Raw genomic sequence first — 26836 nt, 5'->3', positions numbered from 1 at the left:
AAAATATAAGACGTGAAGCTATACTTTTCAATACGTATAAGTTGAATACATTTTAAAATATCAGGTTTTATTTCACAACATCAACGATAACATTTGAAAATAAATAAATGCAAAATATGTTAAATACTTCTGTACTGTCTCCAAAATAAGTTTCAATATAAAAACAACCATAATTAATTTAAAAAAAAAAGATGCAAACGTCATAGGGCACAAATGACACAATTCTGAGCAACCGGTTTAGTCCATATCAGGTCAAACATGGAAAGTATTTACAATGAAATCAGATAAATTGTATTTCGTTATCTTCCCTCTAGGGAAGTCTTGTTCTTTCTCGTTGTCTCTACAAGATCGATATAATGAGATTCTAAACAAGTTGAATCTTTTTGTCTGTAGTGTTCTTGATAGAAAACATCTTCCCCATTCTGTTCTCTCAATCAAAATATCGTCTTTCTTTCCAATACATGTTGAAAATACCATCATCGATACGTTATCATTTTCATAACTGATCAGAACTTTCACTTCAACTTATCTTTTCAAATCCCACTTCGACAGAGAAATCATCTTTGTATATCTTGTGAACCTTCTTTTTGTGTGGATTATCGAGTTCATCCCTCGGTAATAATAATCTGTAATACAAGAAAACAATTTAAGCAGAGTCTGAAGATGTGGACAACTTATTGAAACACAAAAGGTGTTATTCATTAACCTGATTGTACGACCCTACCAGAGGAATGGATAATCATTATATCAAAGAATATCGATCTTATTTTATATAGACGAAATATATAAACAACACCTTCCTCACATTAAGAAATGACATTTCCTTAAAAAAACGATTTCTGCAACATGTTCAAGAAGTACAGTTAAACTTTCACACCATGTTTGTATCTAGGAAATATTTATTTACAAGTTTAAGGAAATATTTTGTTAAAAAAAATATGATTATATGATGTATGATGTACGTTCAAAGCAACAATAGAGAAATGAGAAATGATTTTTAAAAATAGATATAGGAAGATGTGGTGTGAGAGCCAATGAGACAACTCTCCATCTAAATAACAATTTAAAAATTAAACCATTATAGGTTAAAGTACGGCCTTCAACACGGAGCCTTGGCTCACACCGAACAACAAGCTATAAAGGGCCCCAAAATTACTAGTGTAAAACCATTCAAACGGGAAAACCAACGGTCTAATCTATATAAACAAAACGAGAAACGAGAAACACGTATATATTACATAAACAAACGACAACTACTGTACATAAGATTCCTGACTTAGGACAGGTGCAAACATTTGCAGCGGGATTAAACGTTTTAATGGGCCCAAACCTTCTCCCTTTTTCTGAAACAATAGCATAACATCACAACATAGAAAAACATACGATAAAATATCAATTGGCAGACTTAACTCAATCAAAAAACGTATGATTACACAATGAACGAATAAATTTGATCTGCGATATCTGAATACAAATGCACAGTTAATTAAATATTAGAGACAAACATTCATGACCAAAAGGCTAACAAACAAATTCAAACACACTGAGAAATATTTAACCAATCAAAAAAAAAAACGTATTTTTATAATCTTGAAGTTTATACAAATGTTGTAAGAATAAGTGAAAAATTGAAGATATTACAAATAATCAAAGCTGGTATACAGACAAGATCCATATAAATAAAAAATGACAAAAAAGCATTATAAACAGTATCAACAGGTCGAATTAACAAGAAAATACGATTTGAGAGTACTCGCAGTTACTGACAGCTAGTTAAAAGCCAAAACCAATTAATAGTAAAAAATCATGCATCAGAGACTAAAATCGACTAAAACACATCACAGGGATTTAGTATTTTAACCTCATTAATAGTCAAAGAAGACATGACTTGTGCAATGCCAAAAATAAATGTATCGACAGGTAGTAGTATAGTGAAGAGCGACTTCTATAGAAATAAAAGTTAACGTGGCTGTGTCCCCTATACATCTCGCCTCAAAAGATAATGAAATTTAGTTATGTTTTAATTTGCTTATGAAAAAATCAATATTAGTGCCAATGTGAACTATATTCAGAGATCTAATTACAATATTGGTACGATAACCCTTACTTATAAGTTTGTTTAAAGGTTCGATGAGTTTACAAGGATCACATAGTGATTTCCTCGCTTTAAGTACAATATTACCATAAAATTTAGGATGAGAAATACCATTTTTAATAAGCTTTCTACAAGTATAGCCAAATTTACTAATCAAATCTTTGTATATATGAAAGAATTTAGTAAAAGTTTTAAGTAATTTATGGTATCGAAATCCCTGACACAACAATTTACCAGTGATGCATTGATTACATTCATTAAAATCTATGACATCAGAACACACACGGGCAAACCGAACGAGTTGCGATATATAAACACCGTATGATGGAGCCAAAGGCACATCGCCGTCTAAAATAGGAAATGAAAAATCGTCTCTTTTGTCGTAAATTTTAGTGTGAAGTTTCCCGTTTGAAATTGAAATGTCTAAATCTAGAAAAGGACAACTGCTGCTGTTTATGTTAGATTTAGTTAAAGTAAGTTCGTTTGGGTAAATTTCTAAAGTATATTTAGAGAACTCTGGATTATTCAACGAAAAAATATCATCCAGATAACGGTAGGTATTTTTGAATGTATCAACCAAATGTAACAATGATGGGTCTTTACTGAGTTTGGTCATAAACTGAGATTCATAGCAATATAGAAATAAATCTGCTATTAAAGGGGCACAGTTGGTGCCCATAGGAATACCTACTACCTGACGATACACTTTATCACCGAAACGTACATAAATGTTATCAAGCAAAAAGTTTAAAGCTTCAATCATATCCTCACATTTCCAGTAAGTGTATCTAGCATACTTTCCTTTTTCGTTACAGAAAAAGGCCTTAATAGTTATCAAAAGTACCAGGATTATAATTTTATACGCCAGACGCGCGTTTCGTCTACATAAGACTCATCAGTGACGCTCAGATCAAAATAGTTAAAAAGCCAAATAAATACAAAGTTGAAGAGCATTGAGGATTCAAAATTCCAAAAAAGTTGTGCCAAATACGGCAAAGGTAATCTACTCCTGGGGTAAGAAAATCCTTAGTTTTTCGAAAAATTCAAAGTTTTGTTAACAGAAAATTAAACGAGTTACAGCAAATAAAATTACAATGAGATTTTTCGAAAGACCATTTTATCAAATACAAAAACTTTTTCTTTATAAGATTGTGTGGAAGTGTAGTGTACAGAGTAGAAAAATCATAACTGTCAACAGAATTGTAAGGACCATTGAAAGCATGTATTTTATCTAAAACCTCTAAAGAATTTTTAACACTCCAAAAATAATTAATACCATTATTTTCATAAGCTTTATTACAAAAGTTAATAACCAGTTCTTTGATAGTAGTAAGGGAGGGGGTTAGAAGCACTGATAGATTAGTAGTAGAACACTTACTCGAAGCGGAGATGAAACGGAATTTAAATGTTTTTTTGTGTAATTTCGGTAACCAGTACATGGTAGGGACTTTCAAATGTTCGGAAGATGCTTTAAAAAGCTTGTGTGTAGTTCTTTAATATAACATCAAAAACAGGGATGTATCTGGTTAAGAGGAAGCACGATAACATTTTATTAGATGAAAAACACAGATATTAGTGTTTATTATGTCGATCTTATTTTAACATCTCTTTATTCAAAAAGAAATAAGGATGACAGTGTCCTGTCCACTAATTTTTTGTACCGAACTATTGATCCTCAAATTTAATAAACAGTCATACAATAAGTCATGACATTGATTTACCAGAGTATATACAATTTACGTACATACAAACTTTACGTCACACATTTATTTACTTGTCCTTGAAACTTCAAAAGTAAATTAGTAGATTTTAATAGCTTCAAGTTTGGATTATTCCTGATATAGATTTAAGCTTCTAGCTTGAATTATTTCGAGATACTAACCCCAAACTGTACGACTTCTTCACTATTATCAACTTCATATAATCAAATCACAACATATAATATAAAAATAAATATCTATAGCAAGTTTCCAATACAACTACTGTCTGAATAAAAAACGCACTTAATGAAATGTATGGACGAAATGACCTACACAAAAATATAGTTAATCGTCATTCCGTGAACAAGGTATATACAATATAAATAATGCATCAATTTCTTATTAACGTACCTGTTATTTTCGATGAATGATGTATGGAACCAGAAGAAAAATGCACAATTATCGTACACCTTTGGTACTTTCGACTGAAACAAAAAACTATAGTCATGACTAGCTGAATATGCATGTTGAAAAAGTGTGGCTTAAACATGTTTTTCTTTGTTGTGATGCTAATAAGTATGCTATTGTTTCAGAAAAAGGGAGAAAGTTTGGATCCATTTAAACGTGTAATCACGCTGCAAATGTTTGCACCTGTCCTAAGTCAGGAATCTTATGTACAGTAGTTGTCGTTTGTTTATGAAATTTATACGTGTTTCTCGTTTCTCGTTTTTTATATAGATTAGATCGTTAGTTTTTCTAGTTTGAATGGTTTTACACTAGTAATTTTGGGGCCCTTTATAGCTTGATGTTTGGTGTAAGCCAAGGCTCCGTGTTGAAGGCCGTACATTGACCTGTAATGTTTTACTTTTTTTTAAATTGTTATTTGGATGGAGAGTTAGTTGTCTCATTGCCACTCACACCACATCTTCCTATATATATATAAGACATGAAAGAAAGAACGTATATAATTTTATTACTTCCTATTAAAAACAGGCCAATTCAAAAAATTAGATTTTCCGAGACTACTTTTAATGTAGCATGTTAAACATTGTAATTACAATAAGGCAAAAAAGTTATCCCAGGGTACCAGGATCATAATTTATTACGCCAGACGCGCGTTTCGTCTCCATAAAACATTTCAGATAAATTGAAAATTGTAATACTCCTTTACTATTTTTGGGGTCAAAGCGTTGACGGGAGAATATTTTTCCTGAAGCGTGAAAGCTACATCCCATACAATTACGCAGCGAATATTTAAATGACGAGGAAGAAAAGCAAAAATAGAACTCATTCCTTCAATGTTTATTTTACAATCTTTTACACAATATGAACATAAATGCACAACTTGTATAAGTTGCGATTTTATTTTAAGCTTAAAGATTTATTTCAAAAGTAAACAATGTGTGAATACTTACAGATTTTGATGTGAATCGAACTTTGGTGTCGTTGTTAAGGTCTGGGCAATTCAATATCTGAACGTCTATCTGGTTTTTCAAATTATTATGTCGAAACTAACAAAAGAAAACAATGATAGCTGCTATTTGCAAATGAAATGCATACCATATATATTTATTAATTCAATATACACTATTGATTTTTTCTGTGAAGTATTTTATTGATAATTGTTTTTCTCTTCGTCTTTTTAATTTTTGGACATGACACTGTCTGTTCTTTATAGAATTGTGTTTTCCTTTCGGTTACCCATTGCTATCATCTTCCTGTTTTTTACAGATTGTGAAGGCTATCGTTAAGAAATATCATTAATCTATAAAACAATGTCTACTTCTTGACCATTGCTACAAAACAAAAACAAAAATATAACTTCAAAATGCAGTACCAAATAAAATGATACTCATCAAAAGAAAAAAGAAAAAGTTGCCAACGTTTTTGAACATTCCTTCTACAATTACCTGACAATTTATCTGTTTGCCAAATTGTACCGTATGGACCTTTTCTTTGTTCTTGTATATTTCCATTGCTAAATCTGATCCATCTCCTCTTCCAATATCTAGGAAAAAGATATCTTATCTTTATATGGAGGTTATGGCATCATATTTCTCATTATGATTATGAGGAGGTGTAAATGCTAAAGAGACAACAACTTTACAACAAAACGAAGGTTGATAATACCACGTATCTGTGTATATCCATATTATAGAACTCTCTAATAGACACGGAAAAAATGTGAAACAACCAACGACATAGTTTATCATAAAGAAAACAAACGAAAACCACAATATCACATGCTCTACATGGGACAGTAACAAGTACAGAAATAAAATTAAATCACAAAAATAATGAACTTCGAGGAAAACTTAAAACGGATGAAACACATCAAACGAATGAACAACAACAGTCATAATCCTGACTTGGTTCAAGCATTTTCAAATGTAGAAAACCTCTCTCTTGTATGCCAGATTTATTGCAGTTTGGTGTTGAATTCCCTGTTTTTTTCATGATAAAGTTAGTCATATGAAACGAGTGAGCGGTGAAAAATAATGTTTGTCCAATTCTTGAACCAATGCATGTATACATCATAAACTAAGTCCTCTGTGCACGATGTTATCATTATTTTCGCAAATATATCATATAATCGTCAATTTTTTTTTCTCTCTGTTTGTTATGATTTAACAAATATGACTTCTCATTAAATGCCGTTTTTTAAAGCCGAGTTTTACCGATTGTCACCTTAAAGTAAACAAATCACAAAAAGCATGGGTATTGAGCACGTGTTTAACATGTATAATCAGGTATTTGTTTATTTCAATGACAGATCCATGCGTATTGTGGTCACCGGATTTTTACGAGGAGGGTTACGTTCGGATCACTATGCATACGAATAATATGTCGGCGAATTGCTTGCTGGAAGCAATGAAAAATAAGTAAACTTCTTCTAAATGTGGACAAATTAAAGATTTTTTTTAGAAAAACTATCCTTTTAGTTATAAAAAAACATAATTTGAGGTTTCTTATGACTTTAAGGCATCAAAATAAACAAGTCAATGCAAGTCTTTGTTAAAATTTAGATAGCGACAACGTTTAAACGTTCAACGAGTTCAATAATCAATACGAACTATACATGTGATAAACTTCATGCGTCGCTAAATATAATTGTTACACACATCATTAGTATTTACCATTCAAACATTCACCCAAAACTAGAAAGTTAATTAGTACACATATATCGTATATGAAGTTAATTACGTACCCATATAGCTTTTTCATATTCTTTCAAGGTAATTTAGAAACAAAATATGTAACCGTTTTTTGAAATACTAATATACACTGTAACATGTGTAAGGTTATTTACCTCTGTACAAACTGCCGAGGTTTGTAAAAACACAATGCCTTCATTTTACCACGACAAAATATCTACCTTCCATTATTGCCTGTTATTTTAATACTCATGATGTTCAGGTTAAAAAAAATGGCGAGCATGCCCAAAGCTGTAAGTTCGTCCCCGACAGAATACCTACCATTTATGCCTGTTATTTTGATACTTGTGATTTTCAGGTTAATTACTGGTGGACTTTCTCCATCGTAGTCTTTCTTTACATTCTCATAATAACCAACATATCTACTCTAAATAAAAGGAAAACATAGTTTTTGTTAAATTTAAAGTTTTACACAAATTTGTCTTAAAAGGTTTTAGTAATTTGATATCTCGCATGTATTATGCTTGATCATACAATAAAATACATTGTTAAATGTGCATCAAACCCCATCCCTAAAATATTAACACATATCTTTCCTTTACACGAACCATCATATTTTGGCGTGAGAACGACACTCTCATTCGTACGTATGCCCTCATTAATGTGTATCTAGTACAACGAAACAATAAATTAAATAACTCTCAGTCTCTACACATGACAAACGATGGATTCAAGGACAAAAAACAATACGACAATTGTTCAAATTACACACATACAATGCAGCACACACAAAAGCAATCATTTGTCTTTATAAACAGTTATGAAAAGTTAAATTTACCTGACTTGGCGTTTCCACGCCTTGGAATGTCGTACCAACACTGAGGTCCGTTCTTCTCCCTCCAAAATAATCCAGACTACTCTGAAATCATTAATCAGAATATCATCATGTGATTAGACTTAAATATAAGGGCCGGATCGAGGATTTAAGGTTTAAACGAGGGGGATTTTGCAGTAAAATTATCGAACTATCCTGCTATAATGGTGCAATGTAGATATCTTGTCATGTAAACCCATCTTTGAAAATTTAAGGGGGCGCACACCTACCACGCTCCCGCCTGAATCCTCCCTAAACATGTATACTAAATCATTCAGACCTTTTATAATTTGCATTAAATATTTGGTAATATACGGTAGGCGAACAAAATAGTTTAATTTAAATGAGTAGAAAGGATGTTAGCGATTTGTTTTTGAACAAGCAACCAAAACATTTACAGTTTATCAAGCGTAACATTCAATGTACACAGATATAAGAAGACGCGGTATGAGTGCCAATGACAACTCTCCGTTCAAGTCAACATTTGTAAAAGCAAACCATGATTATAAGTCAAAGTACGGTTTTCAACACGGAGCCTTGCAATTGCCTCACACCGAACTGCAATCTATAAAGGGCCCATAAACAAACGACAACTACTGAACATCAGATTCATGACTTAAGATAGGTGCAACGAAATGCAACAGATTTAAACGTTTTAATAGATACCAATATAAAAAAGAAGATGTGGTTTGATTGCCAATGAGACAACTGTCCACAAGAGACCAAAATGACACAGACATTAAAAACTATAGGTCACCGTACGGCCGTCAACAATGATCAAAGCCCATACCGCATATTCATCTGAAACAATAGTGTTAAATCACAACATAGAAATACACATTATAAAATATCAATTGAATGGCTTAATGACATGCATTCTCAATGTTAGTTTCCGTTACCATTGTACTTTTTAAAGTATCGAATACGTCAAAATTGTAACATCAAGATTTACCAAGCATTTAATATTACACAAACAGAAACCCTACACTGAAAATCTAAATTAGTCAATTTGACCAATTTAATTAGTCATTTTGACTGTCCTCTAGGTGACAATGTACTTTAATCATTTTGACTATGCACTTAGTCGTTTGACTAGATGGTAAGTCACATTTGACTGGGTAGGGTGGTCATTATGACTATGTTAGGAAGTCAAAATGACCATATGGTATACTCGTTATGACGAATTGGATTGTTCAATTGACTATGCGCATTTGTCAGTTTGACAATTGAATGCAGTCCATATGACTTATTGAAATAGTCGGAATTGACCATGTTGGTTAGTCAACATGATTACTGTGAATATTCACGTCTGTTAGATTGTTATTTTAATTTGTGTTGTGTTTTTTGTTCTACCATTTAATTTGTATGCGTTTCATTCCGTTTCGTTCTTGTATGGTTCAATCATTTCTTCTGTTATTCTACTTTTTGTTGTTTCACTTCCATGGGATTGACAAATATATCTGGAATATAGTATCATTAAAAATACCACAGCAGCAAAACTAACAATGACAATAGTATAGGAACAGAAAGTGCTCAATAGTCAAAACCTTCCTATATCTTAAGTGTCCATGTGTTAACATTACTTAGTGATACATATTAAAAGTCTAAAAATCAAATGAAGATAATAAATTTATTATATTAAAACTCATTGTTCATTTGAAGTGTTAGTTCAGATATGTTGTCGGTATTAACTCTGCATGTGTCAGTGTGGTATTCTCTATGGTCAAACATCTCTTAGCTGTGTTCATACAAATGGTAATGTCTTCATTTGCTGAAAAGTATAAATATCATTTTAGAAGCTAAAATATAACAATAAACAAGTATGTCAGTCATGTTAAAAAAAAAAAACAAATTTCAAAATCTTTGATCTAGTGATCCACCCATCTTATACCACAACATTTTAAAGTAAGCACCAGGATCTTGACAGCCACCCATCTTATACCACATCTTTGTAATGTAAGCACCGGGATCTTTCCAGCCACCCATCTTATACCACAACATTGTAATTTAAGCACCAGGATCTCGCCAGCCACCCATCTTATACCACAACATTGTGATATAAGCACCAGGATCTTGACAGCCACCCATCTTACAACACAACATTGTAATATAAGCACCAGGATCTTGACAACCACCCATCTTACAACACAACATTGTAATATAAGCACCAGGATCTTGACAACCACCCATCTTACAACACACCATTGTAATATAAGCACCAGATCTTGACAATTTTACCACCCTGAGTTTTTAATTTATTGTTGTTAATATCGATTGCAGTGTTTATTTTTAACAGTTTTTGCTCAGGTTAAAAAAATATATCGTTAAATATTCTTAAATACGTTGTATGTGTATCAAAATTGATATCCCGTATACATATCCCCCCTTTTTTCAACATGTGCCGATATTACTTTCATTTATACTCTTTTTTTCTTAAATTCAATTTTTGTAAGTTAGAATTAAAACAAATATACAACATACTTACTTAAAACAATTGGTTTATTTGACAAAATAACAGTTCCCGTGCCTTCTGGTTTGTTTACATCTACACCATCTATGGAACAAAGGGAACGCGAAAGAGTGCGCGTGAAACCCGATACTCTACACCACGTGGTGCTGTGACCACTAACATAGTCAATTGACCATGCAGGTAGTCATAATGACTTGATGGGTAGTCATATATGCTTTTGACTACCTTTCGGTTGATATTTGACTAACTGAATAGTCATCGTGACTAATTTAGATTTTCAGTGTATATAACACAATGATTCAAACAACAATATAAATAAAGTGACATTAGATGGAATGTGATCACAGATGCTTCAGGAACTGAAATAATTTGCACCTATCATGGGTTGATGCACAGCAAGTTCAGTATCCTGTATGTTTCACTGATACATGGACAATGTATATGCATTATTCATTACTTAATTTAAGCGAACAGCAATCAAATCAATCGAAATAAAACATTCATTAAGTGCCAGCATGAAACATTATTCATAAACCTATAATTGCTGTTTATCGGTTTTATAACTGCATAAAAAATGCATATCAATGTATAAAATACGTATTTAATTCGACGCCATGGAATATTTCTCCGATTATATATTGAGTTATGAACGATAAAAATGCAGATACGTAGAAGCAGATATTGAATGTTTAATGAGACCGTTTCTCGGTCAGTAAACATTTCTGTAGTTATAATATTATTGACTATTGCTTATTATATAAAATAATATTTTGTTTTCCTAAACGAAAGTTATCCCGTTTTTTCGTTGCCTTCACAGGCATCAGGAGGCCAATGTACAATATGGTATGAATTTTGTTCATTTTTTAAGGCCATACATGTGAACTAGTCTATTATAGTTGCTAGCGTCTATGCCAATTGGTTTTGGTTTCTGCTGGATATGTGTCTCTTTGGCAAATATACCATATCTCCTTTTTTATATATATTTTACAAGTTTGATCGTTTATATCAATATACAATGTTATTATCATTGTTTTATGCAATGAAGGTCTACATATAATAGTAATGCTGCAGCCGATTTAATAAGTTTATGTAAATAAATCGGAAAAAAAACTTCGGTTTCTTTTATAGTACAATCTGAATAAAATTTGGATCTATTATAATTTCGTATAGTTCTGGACATAATATTCAATTTCATGATGCTTGATGTATAGGGAACACGGAAGTATTACATTTTCCCAGCATTAGGTTGGCCTTTTGTGTACCCAAGACAGGGCGAAGGAAGTCAACTTTAATTAAGAACGCTGTGATTGGATGTATTAAAGGGTACAAGTTATTTTTTTTTATTTATCTATTAATAACTGCAGTGTGTATATTTACAAAATAAATTTTAGAACCTATTGAAATATTTTCTAGTGAATTATTCGAAAATGTTGCATAATTAGTAAAGGTTGAATCAAGTGCATTTGGTTACTATGCAATTATTCTAAAAATAGTAAAATCACGTGAGGGCCGCGTGGAGTCTGCATGCACAAAGCGTGATAGATATTGTTCGGAACCAAATTGCGTTCTGAAATTCTCTTGACTTTTTATTACTTTAACGTATTCCCAATCATTTATTTATTTAGTATATTGATATATAATAAGGCCTGACGAAAGTTCATTCTGTTGTTTCGGGATTGTTCTTAAATACTCGGAAACATCGGGATTTTTCAATCTCTAAATTCTGAAAATCAAGTGAAGGCTGCTTGGAGTTTGCATGCAGCAAAACAAGTGAAACCTTTGGGGGAACAACGTAAAAGTAGCATGTTCTGACAGAATATTAGACTTAAGTGAAATGTTTTTGACATCTCTTTTGAAAAAGGTCAAAATGGCTACCGTTGATATGGACACAGCAAAATTTGAAAAGTGAACCATTTACGGCCTTCAACAATGAGAAAATCAAATGCATTATATTTAGTTAGAATTTGTTGAAAAAATATGAAAAGTGAAGCATTTACGGGCTTTAACAATGAGCGAAACCAAATGCATTATATTTAGAAGTTGCTTTAAAAAATATGTAAAATGAAGCATTTTCGACCTTCACCAATGAGCTAATAGCAACTGTTGCCTAAAGAGTGTTTCGATGGAAGTCGCGAATTTCTGTATTCTTCCCATTATCATGTCATTGGTCTGTATTCTTTATTTTTGTTTAATTATTTTGTTTGAATTTCTTTATACTTTACCACCCTATTAGCCTTTATTTTTTATATTGGTATAGTATGCATTAACAGTTTAAGATGCCATAAATAAATTAATATAACTTCTGACACTACAAATTCTGTTAATAAGATATTTATTTAGGCGCTCCATATAAATAACATGATAAGAATCAATCAAGTTCATATGGACAGGTTACTCTGACATTTTTCTATAAATAGAGAATCAGGTGAAAGCTGCATGGGTTCTTATTATAGGACATTAATCACGACCAGGTCAAAAATGTTGCATAATTAGTAAAGGTTGAATCAAGTGCATTTGGTTACTATGCAATTATTCTAAAAATAGTAAAATCACGTGAAGGCTGCGTGGAGTCTGCATGCACAAAGCGTGATAGATATTGTTCGGAACCAAATTGCGTTCTGAAATTCTCTTGACTTTTTATTACTTTAACGTATTCCCAATCATTTATTTATTTAGTATATTGATATATAATTATTATCAGTTTAATATGACATATGAAAATAACGATCTAAGAAATTAGTGTAATGTTAGTAAGCACATTACTTGTAGGGGGTCTACATGTACCTACAGTACGGGCCTTACATTACAACAAACAGCCTTATAGGATAACAAGTTGCTGTCCATAGCCCCTGGCAATCCATATAAAGCTAACTGCAAGGAGAATGTCCTCTCAAGTACATATTGTGGTCCCCGTTCTTCCTTTCCCTTCTTTACAATGGACAGCTATAACATCAATACTAACCTCTGCTTCTTTAAACATATCACAGTCTACCAACCAAGTACATATCATGGTCCCCGTTCTACCTTTTCCCCCTTTACAATGGACAGCTATAACATTTCTGTCATCCTTAGATAGCCACTCACGTACATTCTTACAAAATTTTATCAAATCTCTGAAAATAATTATAAAGATATTAAAGCATTAATATTGAGTTAAATAATTGAACAAATCCTTTACACTGTATTTTTGGGTTAACATTCTCAATTCTTGTAAGTTCCCTTGGTGTGGTGTTAGACTAATTGAAATATGCAACACTGGAAATTGACCGACGTAACTTTTCAGTAGATATTAGGGCAATGGTAAAATTGTAAAAAACAAAAATGAAAATTGAAGCGTAATTAGGTACATAGAGCAAATACACATAGGGGGATAAGGGGTTGTTTGATTTGAGGTACGAGAAAAATGAACCGTCCCTACGATCCCCCCCCCCCCCCCAAAAAAAATAAAAAAATAAAAGAAGAATATGACTAGGGACACGAATTACCCCTCTCAAGCTTGTTTTTCCAAACGCAACTGGAATGGACAGATAGACTGACGGACGGACGGAAAGATGGAAGGACAGACGGTCACGGGTAATACGTAATGCAAATTTTCGCCTAACCATGGGGTATAAAAAGGGACAAAAAAGATACAAAAGTCCACGAGGCACTTTACAGAAAATCAAAACAACTAAAGGATGAGCTCCGGTGCTGTTTACTAATGACCATAATAAAGGCAATAATAGTATAGCGCTCTTCGCAATTCATAAATATTAAGAAACAACAAATCCGTTTTACAAACTAAAACTGATAGAACCATATTAAATATAAGAGAACAACGACACAACAGAAACACTAAAATACAACACACACAGAACTATAAGATAACAATAACTTTTTCTGACATGGTACAGGATATTTAACAACAAAATGATGGGTTGAACCTGTTTTTTTGGCTAGCCAAACCTCCCACTTTAATAGTAATGTTAAATATAACTGTTACACTGAAATAACAACTTTACATGACAGGACAGGGCATGACAGGACAGGGCATGGCAATACAAATAAATGGGAGAACATTCAGGACAGAAATACACAATGAACAAAACAATATAACATTACGACAAGGTAATTATAGTTATTAAAGCTAACAGGCCTACAATCCAACAGACTAAACTCGCGCCTCGGGTCAAACCAGCAAAGAAAGCCAAACAAAAATGAAGCGCTCTGATGACCCAAAATTCTCCCAAAAATGTGTCAAACGTAATATTCCTTAAAATATATAATACAAGGTCAATGTCAGAAAAATATAAACGTTTTTGTATGAGGCTGAGAAACCTGGAAAGGGAGAATTTTTACCGAGCTCTTTCCTAGTGATGTGCCGGATACAAAATAAGTTTTCATTTTTACGAAATTGACCATATATTGCTACTTTTTATACTGCATTTTAAATCAACACAATGATTGCTTTATAAATCGTTACATAAATGTCAAAATTATTTTCATTCCTTAATGAAACATTGGTGCGGAGAAAGTGTCCCATGATGGAATTGGCATTACACAAACTTACTGTATTACTATTTACTAGTAACTAGTTACAACAGAAATTTAGACTGATGTAATTATAGATTATCGCTTGCCATCCCAACGAGATTGATTTTTTGCTTGAGCCGGGACTGCGAAAGCGAGCAAGGAAATCTAGTTGAGATAACCAATGATAATCTGTTTATCGCTATTTTACCTATGACGATCTTGATAATTTTATGTCAATTCATTAGCAACGCCACGTGCCTTCTTAGTTTCTAGCGATAATTTTCCATCTCAAGCGAGTAGCATGATATGAAAATTATCACAAAAAATGATCAAAGGAAAATGCACAAAAACGCTGTTATTTCTATTTTACATTTTTTTCCTTTCATCTTGCTGACTGAAAACTTCCTTCCCCAGCGGAGTCGATTATCAATAGAAACAAGGGAAAACGTGCCGTTGTCAAGGAAATTAACAACGTCTTCATTGGTAAAATAACGATAAACAGATTAGTATCATTGGTCATCTCAACTCTCCGTTCCGGCTCAAGCGAGAAAATCAGTCTCCTTGAGATAACCAACTATAATCTGTAATTATTACTTAACATAACAGTACCATTTATGTAAGGAATTTCACTTACTCAAGGATTGGAACGTTATGATCATCTATAAACAAGCGTTCTACTCGCCCGTGGAATTTACTCGGGTCGTAATTACGTTCACCTGAAAAATAGATGATGCTGTTTTGTATTTGCGAAACAACAACAATTGTCTAGCTATAACAAACACTTTACATATGAGTGCTTAATTATTGTACGTGACATTAATAAGCATACCAGAGAAATGACGTAGCTCTACATTTCAAATTTAAATATCATAAATGTTTGCCCACTTCTTTGCCACTTTTATCCCTTTTTAGATGACAAAAAGCTGAAAGAAAAGTTGGAGCGTGTTGATGTCAGCTGAGAGGTCAATAATCTGTTCGTTTGTTTTTGTTTTCCAATAAGGAAAAATAAGTACACTATGACTATGTTTAGTTTCTGTCTCGCTGATGATATCTTTACCTACTTCTGTCTATTGTAGTTCATACTTACTGCATAAATCATAAACTCTGTAGTGATCTTTATGTTTAGTATCTAAAAATCGGGCTACATCCTAAAATTGAAAAAACATATATACTACTACAATAAATCGGGCTACATCCTATAATGGAAAAACATATACATTACTACAATGAATCGGGCTACATCCTATAATGGAAAAACATATATATGTTACTACAATAAAGATTTATTTCTATATCCACTAATGTATTCTCCTCTCGACTGATAACATAGTCATGTTGCCTAATGTAATTACTGAATTGAATATTGTGTATCGTATTTTTCTTTAATCTGAACTTAAACGTTATCACAATCATAACACTAACGTAAGACATGAAACTTAAAAAGTTATTGGCCTTAACGGTTTCATTGCATATTTAATTGGAGAATCACTGATGAGTCTTGTGCAGACGGCATCTAGCGTACTACAGTATAAGCCTGGTATTTATGATAACTATTCACAAACTTTTGGTCGATAAAACTACCGATTGACGTGTTTTGTCCGAAGTTTTCACACATCCAATTCCTGTGCTGATATAAATGGTACATTTATTATTCATGGACTGTTAGCGTTTAATGCTTTGAAGTTGCCAAGTTTAGTTGGCCTTACCAACTATTTTAATTCGAGCGACACTGATGAGTCCCTCGTGAAATACAAGACTGGCGTATTAAGTTATATCTCCTGTATTATTTTAACAAACACTTAGTTGATACAAAAGCTAGTATATACATACATGTACTAAGAGTATCATCAGTCTATTAGCAAACCCCAACGTGCCACTTGCATGAAATATTTATCAATGCGGCCATTTAAGCAAATAACACTCCAATAATATTAAAAGCAGTCGAAATACTATTTTTTTTCTTTCTTTTAACAAATATAAAAAGGTAAATAACGCACTACGTCCATTAGATATACCAACCTCAATAGGATTTCTGTATAGTTTCCTAACACCAGATGACGGATAGGACATAGCTATTACTCTTTCTATAAGATAAGGAGATATTTTTGAATTATTATATATACAACTTCTTAACATGTTTTACTATGAAGTGGTATTTTGAAAAGCTTTAACTGTTGTTCTACAATTGTATCGATACTTCGTATAGGACGTTCATTTCCTGATGGTATATGTACATGCTTACCAGTAACCGAAACTAAATGCGTCGGAATTCGTACGCTAATACTACAACTTCCTAAGGCAAAATTGACACCAACACGGTTTAGAATGCTTTGTTCTCGTCCTAGTCATTAACGACTATGTTCTTGACGGAGTGTCTCTATTTGTTCTCGAGTGGCACGATGAAGGTTGATTCACAAACAAGTGTAATACATGCATTGAAATATGTTCCATGTTTGTTTCAGTATTTCGACATGTACATGCATTACATAAATAAGACTATTTTTTGTATTTACATTTACTGGTCCATTTGATGTGTCGCATTCGTTTTCAAACACGATAAAGCAAAGCTGTGTCTTTGAGAAACGTTCCTGAAGGTTGAATCTACAACTTATTAGTAATTGACTTTCATTTTCCCGCAAAATATTCTCGTACCTGTAACGTAACAGAGATCCAGATCGAATCCATCTTTCTGGTACCTCCTTTTATTTTGGGATACAGTTTGTCTAGCAGCTTTCGTAAAGTGACGATACTGTTGGACCATGATGTATATAGACCGGAATATTCTAACAATTCTCAACCCTCGTCCAATTACTGGAAGTCTAGAATGAAATTGAAGGATGATCAATTATGCTGGTGTAAACAATATCTTACTTTGTTTTCAATCTTACTAAGTGCAAAACGTTATATAAATAAAAGAGGAAGTGTGGTTTGTGTTTACGAAAAGACAACTGAATTAACCAATAAACACGTCTAAATGTCATTGTATGTTTAGTTTATGTATTCTATTTAGTTTAAGGTTTGATCGAAATAATGGAAGCAGGAAAATCGATCAGATTTTTATGTAATATCACATTCTATTTTCATGCACGATTGTTGTAATTTTCATTTAATATTTATGCCAATTTCTATTAAAATTAATTTCGGTGAACAATGTAAATATTTTATTTTGCATTATCTTATATACCCGTGCGATTCCATAAATTAAGAATTTATTGGATTTTATTATCGATCAGCATCATCGTGTGAAAAGACAGTTAAAGAATTTAAGTTCAAAGGTTGATGCGACTAAATACTTGGCTACTTTGAATCAATATATTTATTTTAAGACTTTGCTAGTAGAACAATAACACGAAATCGCCTCGAAGTCGTAAAGAAAGATTCAGCAGGAAAGTAGGTTGGTTTACTATATTAAAGCATGCATGTTCATCAACTTCTTTTCAGCAACCTGGCGACAAAATGAAATTCATAATAAATTTACTATTATAGAATGCCGTTAAAGAAGACGTTTCCTAAAATACCGCTTATCAGGTAATCTGAATATATAAATACATTGATTGTGTACTATCAACTGTTATATTAATTTTATTCAGCATTTGATCAAGAAGAAAAGCGACTTAGTTTTAATATGAATTAAAGAATCATCACATGGCGTCGAACATTTGATAGTTTACAAAATATATATTGTCAAAATAGCACATAATCAACTTATTCGAATTTTACTTGTATGCTTTCAGTTTCATAATAAAAATAATTGTTTTTTCTTGACTTAAAGGTCAAACTAATATTTTTGATTATTTTTTGTAAAGATACATTTGTACATGTATAACTATAATAATTACCTGGAGTAGTCATTCGTAGACACACCAACTACAAAAGTTGCTACATCAAAGATAAATGTTGCAAATACTATAATCATATCAAGGACGTCCATTACACTCTTAAAAAATCGTTTTCTACAAAGAAATAAAACTAGATTACTAACTTTCTTCGTATAATACTAAGTTAATATTTAAACAGTTAAACAAAAGTACGTTACAAAAATCCATTTCACGAACATTAAAGTGGAGAGAGCTAAATTAAATTAGGAAAGGGCATCCATACGTTATTTCCTGCTAATTTATCTTACATACAATTGTTTCTAACAATCGTTTAAAAGAACTTCAAAAATGTCCGCGAAGAACTTTTTAATCGATTTTTTACTATTATACATTGTAGCACCATGAAATTTAAATAAAATGCAGTTGATATTTTTCAAAGTCGAAACACGTTTTAAATTAAATTCTTATGAGCCTGGTTCATGTACTTTTGTTTTGACTGGGACAATAGCAACAAGGTGACCTATGAAAATACGTCGGGTGTTTTAGAGTAACGACCCCAAATTGACGAATTATGACATGGATGGAGCGTTGTCTCATTGGAGAGTTGTCTCATTGGAAAGTTGGAGAGTTGTCTCATTGGAAAGTTGGAGAGTTGTCTCATTGGAAAGTTGGGGAGTTGTCTCATTGGAGAGTTGTCTCTTTGGCTCATTGGAGAGTTGTCTCATTGGAAAGTTGAAGAGTTGTCTCATTGGAGAGTTGTCTCATTGGAGAGTTGTCTCATTGGAGAGTTGTCTCATTGGTACTCATACATTAACTACATCATCCTATATCTATTGACATATCAACTGCACGGATTGTGTTTTGGGTTTTTTCCAAAGTGTAACCACACGTAAGTGAATTCAAATAAAAAGCCAAACAGATTACAAAGAGTCAAATAGGTCACATATTTATTGTCACATATGTGTTCAATCTCAGTTTTAAAAGCTGTCAAATGAAACATATTTTAAAACAATTGAACCAATATGCTATGAATCACAGTTGACTGCTAATTAATTTACATCCAACATAACAGGGGTAAACAAGACAAATATTGAAAATTTCTGCTACACCATTTTTATTTTTTATCAACTGGAGAATACGGAAGAAATAGTTCTCATCAGCGAATTATTAATGAGTGAATCGGCATTACATTTAATGGCTAGTCTGGACTTGTATATTATCACTAAATAGAGAATAGCATATGACTTTTCAATGCCACAACTATAACAACCCGAGACATCAAGATCTCGGAATTTTTCACGAGACTAAACTTAACCATACATATTAGGGGTTTGATTAAAGCTAAGCAACCGTGACTGATATTGATAACATCATGGATGTATGATAAAGCACGATTGTCATTAATTGTATTACACCTTCAATTTACCCTAATTACTACAAAGTCTATAATAAGGTAATTTTTCGCATGCAAAATTGCAAAATTGATTTTTGTACTTTTCTATATTTACGTTTCATTTTTTCATTTACCCCATTGTAGTATCTGTAGTTTCCTGCTAAATGGTCATGAATATTTCATTAGCTTGAATTATGAATGGTTATTAAATACTGCTCTTATTAACAACACAATGTATTTGTTTAGTGTTCTGAGCAGAATCTACGAAAATCAATGTGTTCAAACCTTGACATTTTACCAACATTTCCATTTTATTGAATAATATCTATTATGCGGGAAACTTACAATCGTGGTATCAACGTTAATGTGTACATGTATGTGTACCTTCTAACATAAGTTCTTTGGGAACGGTTATATCAACAATGCTTTAATTTATGATCCTATTGAAACCAATATGTTTTACCCTTTATTCCGCGATGAACAAATATAGTCTAGAATATATTACCAACATTTGAAACTAACAAAATAAAGGAACTTCAGTTAAATGACAAAAGATCAGCTGAAACGAGCAATTTATTCAACTTACCCTTTGACAAATATTCTAACGAATATTTCCAGGACGAAGTAAGCAATGATTGCCCTCGAAACTAATTCTATTCTGTAAGATGTTTCATCATCTTCACTGAAGACAGTCACTTCAACGATAACTAAAGTAATATCAGTTAGAATCAGGACAACTGTAAATATCCGGAACGCAATATGTTCAATTACACCTTTCGCAGACTGTCTTAAAATCCTGAAAAGTAGAATATATATATACGAAACATTTAATACAAGTGTAAAATTCACAAAATGTCATTCTCTTTCCCCTTTAAACGAATAGTTTATATAGTTTAAAAATGAGAATGGAAATGGGAAATGTGTCAAAGATACAACAACCCGACCATAAAACAGACAACAGCAGAAGGTCACCGACATGTCTTCAATGCATCGAGAAACTCCCGCAACCGGAGGCGTCCTTCAGCTGGTCCCCAAACAAATATATTTACTAGTTTAGTGATAATGAACGCCATACTAAACTCCAAATTGTACACAAGAAACTAAAAGTAAAAATCATACAAGACTAACAAAGGCCAGAGGCTCCTGACTTGGGACAGGCGCAAAAATATGGCAGAGTTAAACAAGTTTATGAGATCTCAACCCTCCAGCTATACCTCTAGCCAATGTAGAAAAGTAAACGCATAACATTACGCGCATTAAAATTCAGTACAAGAGAAGTCCGAGTCTGATTTACTTATCTTTACTATAAAAATCTTTCTTTAAATTCAAATGACTGGGAGTTCATGTATAAAAGGGGAACGGGTTTCAACTCGTATGGCTTTTATTCGATCTAATTGAGCTCACATGAAGCTTATTCTGTGTGTACCCTATTTACATGTATCAAAGAGAACACATGTGGGTAATGGGTTACTAGATGGACATAAAAATGATGGAAAATAAAATAATGCTTTTTTGAAACCACTTTCTACATTTCTAGGTATCTTTTGTATAGTACTAGGCAACATACAAACGTCTTACAATGGTCATCTTAAATCTCAATGCACAATATAGAATTCAGATGAAATATTGTTCCTACCCAAGTCTTGATTCAGGTTGTTTTTCTTTCCCATGGAATTCATCGTCTATAATCACATCCTGAAATATTTGTTCGCTTTCGTCTTCAATATCCTTTCCATCGTTTATAACAACATCAACTAATTCTGTTTCATCGATTTTAGAAAAGCCATTCTTGAGGTGTTTGTTTTCTGTATTGTTTATAGCTGTTTTATCTCCTGCATTGTCATTGTCCTTGACAGTGGCATCTGTGTTGTTCCTTTCGTCCATAACAATATCTGTGTCTGAAAACAGAGCAAAGTCTTGAAATGGGAAAACTAATTGTGTGGGTTTATCCTGTAATAAATGTCATACCAGTAGTAACTCATTTGCAATTTATATATTAATTTCAATCACGATATAGATTTTAGAGTGATGCTGGTTTTCTAATAATAAAAAATAAAAATTCTTATTTTACGGAGATTTATTATAGCTGAGTGTATAATTCATTGGGGACAATTAATGAATGAACTCGCAATTGATTTTTTCAAAAAAATCTAATTGCATTACAGCAAAACGTATGATATGTTTTTGTTTGGAAACAACACACAACACTAACAACCTGTGATCCTACAGATAACGTATGAGGACGGCTGTACAGTTTTACTAAAATGACTTCTGAGTAAAACATACTACAGTTACTATATTATGATATCGTTAACATTTATAATCATCATTCAGTGCATTGCCATTACCATCACGTTCAAAACATCAAAATGTAATTATCGAATCTTAGTGAGCAATGTCTATATTATGTCATAGATATTCAAAATCTGGAGAGAAATTAATTGATTACTGCGTAATCTCATCTAAAAGTGTAAATATCCACACTGTTTGTAACTTTAGTAGATATAGGAAGATGTGGTGTGAGTGCCAATGAGACAACTCTCCATCCAAATAACAATTTCAAAATTAAACCATTATAGGTTATAGTACGGCCTTCAACACGGAGCCTTGGCTCACACCGAACAACAAGCTATGAAAGGCCCCAAAATTACTAGTGTAAAACCATTCAAACGGGAAAACCAACGGTCTAATCTATATAAACAAAACGAGAAACGAGAAACACGTATATATTACATAAACAAACGACAACTACTGTACATCAGATTCCTGACTTAGGACAGGTGTGTTTATACTTCTCTAGACAAACCGTGTATAAAGTACATTATGATGGAACAATCGGAATCACAAGTCTAAGAAAGAAAGAATATATATGAGATTATCTCAGATAACCTTCTTGATCATTGTAACAACAAGACAAATAAACAAAAAGCAGTCCGCATATTAATTATAACATAGAAAAACAAATCTGAACAACCTGACTATAATATAAATTTATATTGAATGCATGTGTTCCTAACTGTTCATTAATGACAGACACCTGTCAGTACAATATCCAATGAACCAGGTTACCTAGCAGAGTAACATTACGACTAAGGTTGAATAAACGTGAAATAATTATGTGTATACTAAACCTCAGAGTACTAAACAGAGAGATGTTCTGAGCAGATTTATACACTATATTACATAAAAACTCTGAACATTCATATTACTCGTTGTACTTGATTGAACAGTATGGTTGCTTTTTTGTCGTGCTTTCATTGGTATGGTCATATTAGTTATAAATTAACTGTTTACAAAGCTTTAATGACAATGGCAATGATATATTAGTAGCTTCCGAAGACAAAAGGGTATCATAGTTACAAAGCGAGCTACGAACTGTCACTTGGCTGGGGTGTCGTCTATTTTAGTTTAATCCAATGACGCATGTGTGACTTATTCTTAATAATGTATATAATTTAGTAAAGGAGATGTTCCAATTCTTTGAAAATACAGGATTTTGCAATACTGACATTATGAGTGGCCATAAATGACATCCTTACGAAAAATAAAGCGCATTGACCTATATTTTTTTTTTTCATTTTCCCACTCCCATATGAAAGGAGATTTAAAAAAAACACAACAGGAAAACTTTCTTGTTATTTTGAATTTCAGTAGCAAACCTCCTTAGGAAAGAAGTGAGGACAACAACCCAACAGCACAGACTATTACTTGACATCTTTTTATAGATCAACAAACGGCCAATGTTTCCTTTCTTTCGAAATAAATTATATGTAATTTATATTCAACGTAATAGATCTGATATCTAGATTTGATATTTACCATAAACAATGACGATAATTTCATTTAATGAGTAGAAATATTCTCACTGTAAATCGAAGAGCCGCCAGAATAAGACAGTTTTATAATAACAAATGATAGATTAAGTCATTTACAATATATATTGGAGTTGTCGATGGTAACCTATGTGTCAAAAGATAATTGTAATGTAACAATACACAATGGTAAAGATAAATAGCCGCATTGATCATTTATCATCAGCCCCATCTATGGTAGTTTTGCTATCATTTATGATTTAAAGGAAATGGAAAAATAGTCATTGAAGCTTAGATTGTACAGTACTAGTAAACAATGCGTGAAGTGTGCTAATTATTTACAAAATAAAAATAAGGAGATGTGGTATGATTGCCAATGAGACAACTATCCACCAAATTTCAAATAAAGTGGATATAAGCAATAATAATATGCTACCATACAGTCTTCATCAATGAAAAAAGACGATAGCGTATCCCCCCTCCTGACATGAAAAACTATTCACTCATGCCAATTGAGAAAACTAGCGGAACAATTCATAAAAAATCAATTTACGAAAAACAAATCTGACAAACATGAAGCAAGGACAATCACTCAACCACACGCTTCTGACTTGTGACAGACACGACAGACACATAAAGAATGTTGCGGTGTTAAACATGTTTGTGAGCGCACAACCCTCACCTTACCGGGGACAGTGGTGTAATAGCACAACATAAGAGCAAACTATAAAAAATATCAGTTAGAAAAAGTATGAACTTATCAGATGGATACAAATCACTATTTAAAAAAAAATTCTAACTGAGACGCAAGAGTGATGCCCTCGCGATTCGTTCTAAACAAAACTGTCACACGGATAAAATATTTACGGGACAAATTATATACCTCTCACAATTGCTGTTCCATGATTTTATCGCTATTGAAGGATGAAGAGATACTGTACGTGAGACAGCAACCCACAGATAGAGACATATCATAGAAATAATTCTTCTCTTGCCTTTTTTCAGTATTTATAATAGCTCTAATAGATTAAAAACTCGCACCGTTCAGCAGCAAGATGAAAAGCAATGATCTCTATGTTTCTATGGGGAATAGACTGAAAACTCACACTTTAATACAACACCCCCAAAAATATATATTTCCATCGTAACGGGATTCCGAATAACACCCTTAAACAGCTCTATCACAGCAAATCTTTAAGTGTCGCGTGTCTTCCGTCTATTCGTATTGTTGTGTTGTTGCTGTCTAATCGTTGCATAACCCATATTCATGTTAGCCATCGTGGACTCAAATGATTTTCTTTGATATATTCACTAATTGATCTCCGGTCCACATAACTTGGAATGTAAAAAGGCGGAAGCTACTTATGAATATATAACAATCTTCCCATTTGATTTCTTTGTATCACTTGGGATGTAAAAAGAAGGAAGTTACTTAAGAATATATTACATCTTCCTATTTGATTTCTATGTAGTTATAAAGAATTCAATCATCATATTTTTAGCCAATACAATAAGAACTGAACTGCGAATTGATGCTGTTAGTCAATTAGTGTGAAGTACACGAAACGGCTGCCAAATATACATTCAGTTTGTTAAATTATCAATGTTAGTAAATATATAACACGTTTTACAAATACAATGTTGTTGTCACGTGTAGTGATAAAAATAGAAGGTTACAGCGTTCCCTTTTCTCTACTTCAAACTATATATAAATATAGATCTAGAATAAATACTGAACAATGTACATATATTATGCATTACAAGGATAGTGTACGAGAGAAGTAAGATATATACCAACAATGATTTACTTACCGATAAAAGTTAAGATTAATATGTATAGTATACTTCCAATGCACTGTCCAGTTCGTTGTTAATCTGTATAATATACTTCCAATGCACTGTCCGATTCGTAGTAACAGCAATACATTACACGATGAAGTATTCCATCATTATGCAACAGTCAACACTGACCTATCTCCTATGAACTCTAAGTACATCTCGTATTGCATACACTGTTAAAATGTTGACGTCTCTAATTGAATAAGGAATCATATATTAAGCTAGTTTATATTTCACAGATCGATATCATCAATAACATCCATTGGGAAATTCAGGACCGTGTATCAAGAATCCACATCAGCTGTTTAATATGGAAATAAACAAATTCAGTAATCAATGTATTTTATTTCTCGGAGAAGAATAACTCGCAGATTGCATTGTATATTGAGGTAAACAATCCAACACAGCGATACTTTGAGTATCGATCGTGATAGCAATGTTAGAGATTAAACCAGTTTGAAAATGTAAATAATTAACGGAATTTAAGACATCAATTTAGTATGTTTTTAATAGAACCATAAACTTGTCATTGTGTTATTCCAGATAATTACGGTAGAAGTCGTAAATGAACACTTTTGTATGGAATCAATTGATTAAACTGATGCTGAAATAGTGTAATGACTTTCAATAGAGCTAACTATTCTATTAATGTATTACTTGGAGCAATAAACTGGTATCAACTATGGTGGTTATTATTGAAAAAACACAACGATACGTATATTTCCCCTAATTTAAGGGGAACCGTTACAGTTGCTTAATTAATACCATGTACATCAAAGCAACTATGCAAACGCTATGTGTATTTCCTCTAAATGAAGGGAACCGTTACAGTGATAAACAAATTAATAAACAACACACTATACAGTATATGTATCTGTTTAAGATAACCAATTTTGAAACCTCTCTTTATCAAATTTGTATTCAAATTTCATACCAGTAGCTCGGACCCCCCTTGAAAACAAATAAGCACTGTTGAAGTCAACGTTCTGTTCGAATTGTGACTGTTAAAGTCGAGTTCGTGAGTCCAAATCCCCCCCCCCCTTTTGAAAATTCCTGGTTACGACCTGATATTTTGTTTTGAAGTATTATCTACTTTACTGGAAAATAATATAAACCTACTGAGTTATCGATGCTTTCTTGGTTCCACGATTAGATTGTCGATAACGCT

The 26836-nt window shown here is 32.5% G+C and overlaps 1 protein-coding gene across 1 annotated transcript; it reads right to left on the bottom strand.

The window, feature by feature from the left end:
* Positions 1 to 56: 56 nt before the first annotated feature.
* LOC134695957 (phosphatidylinositol 3,4,5-trisphosphate 3-phosphatase TPTE2-like) lies at positions 57 to 26210 on the bottom strand. Its single transcript, XM_063557459.1, has 15 exons — positions 25642 to 26210; positions 21654 to 21967; positions 20604 to 20813; positions 18646 to 18759; positions 17459 to 17625; positions 16826 to 16890; positions 15894 to 15954; positions 15441 to 15522; positions 13257 to 13407; positions 7789 to 7869; positions 7272 to 7377; positions 5706 to 5803; positions 5211 to 5306; positions 4207 to 4280; positions 57 to 626 (listed from the first exon to the last, which is right to left on the bottom strand). Exons 2-15 carry the CDS (start codon positions 21899 to 21901, stop codon positions 521 to 523), a joined length of 1659 nt encoding a protein of 552 aa, XP_063413529.1. The 5' UTR covers positions 21902 to 21967; positions 25642 to 26210; the 3' UTR covers positions 57 to 520.
* Between the last annotated feature and the right edge of the window lie 626 nt (positions 26211 to 26836).

This window comes from Mytilus trossulus, chromosome 14, assembly GCF_036588685.1.
Source record: "Mytilus trossulus isolate FHL-02 chromosome 14, PNRI_Mtr1.1.1.hap1, whole genome shotgun sequence".
NCBI classification, from domain to species: Eukaryota; Metazoa; Mollusca; class Bivalvia; order Mytilida; family Mytilidae; genus Mytilus; species Mytilus trossulus.
Note: the sequence above shows the minus strand (reverse complement) of the source record. Positions and strands in the feature narration are given on the sequence as shown.

What these genes read in the sequence shown, in the direction of transcription:
- LOC134695957 (XM_063557459.1), bottom strand. Translation starts at nt 21,901, where the DNA reads ATGGACGAAAGGAACAACACAGATGCCACTGTCAAGGACAATGACAAT. An exon ending in CAACCTGAATCAAGACTTGG is followed by an intron (nt 20,814 to 21,653) that starts GTAGGAACAATA and finishes TCTACTTTTCAG; the next exon opens with GATTTTAAGACAGTCTGCGA. An exon ending in GCGTGGAAACGCCAAGTCAG is followed by an intron (nt 7,378 to 7,788) that starts GTAAATTTAACT and finishes CCTTTTATTTAG; the next exon opens with AGTAGATATGTTGGTTATTA.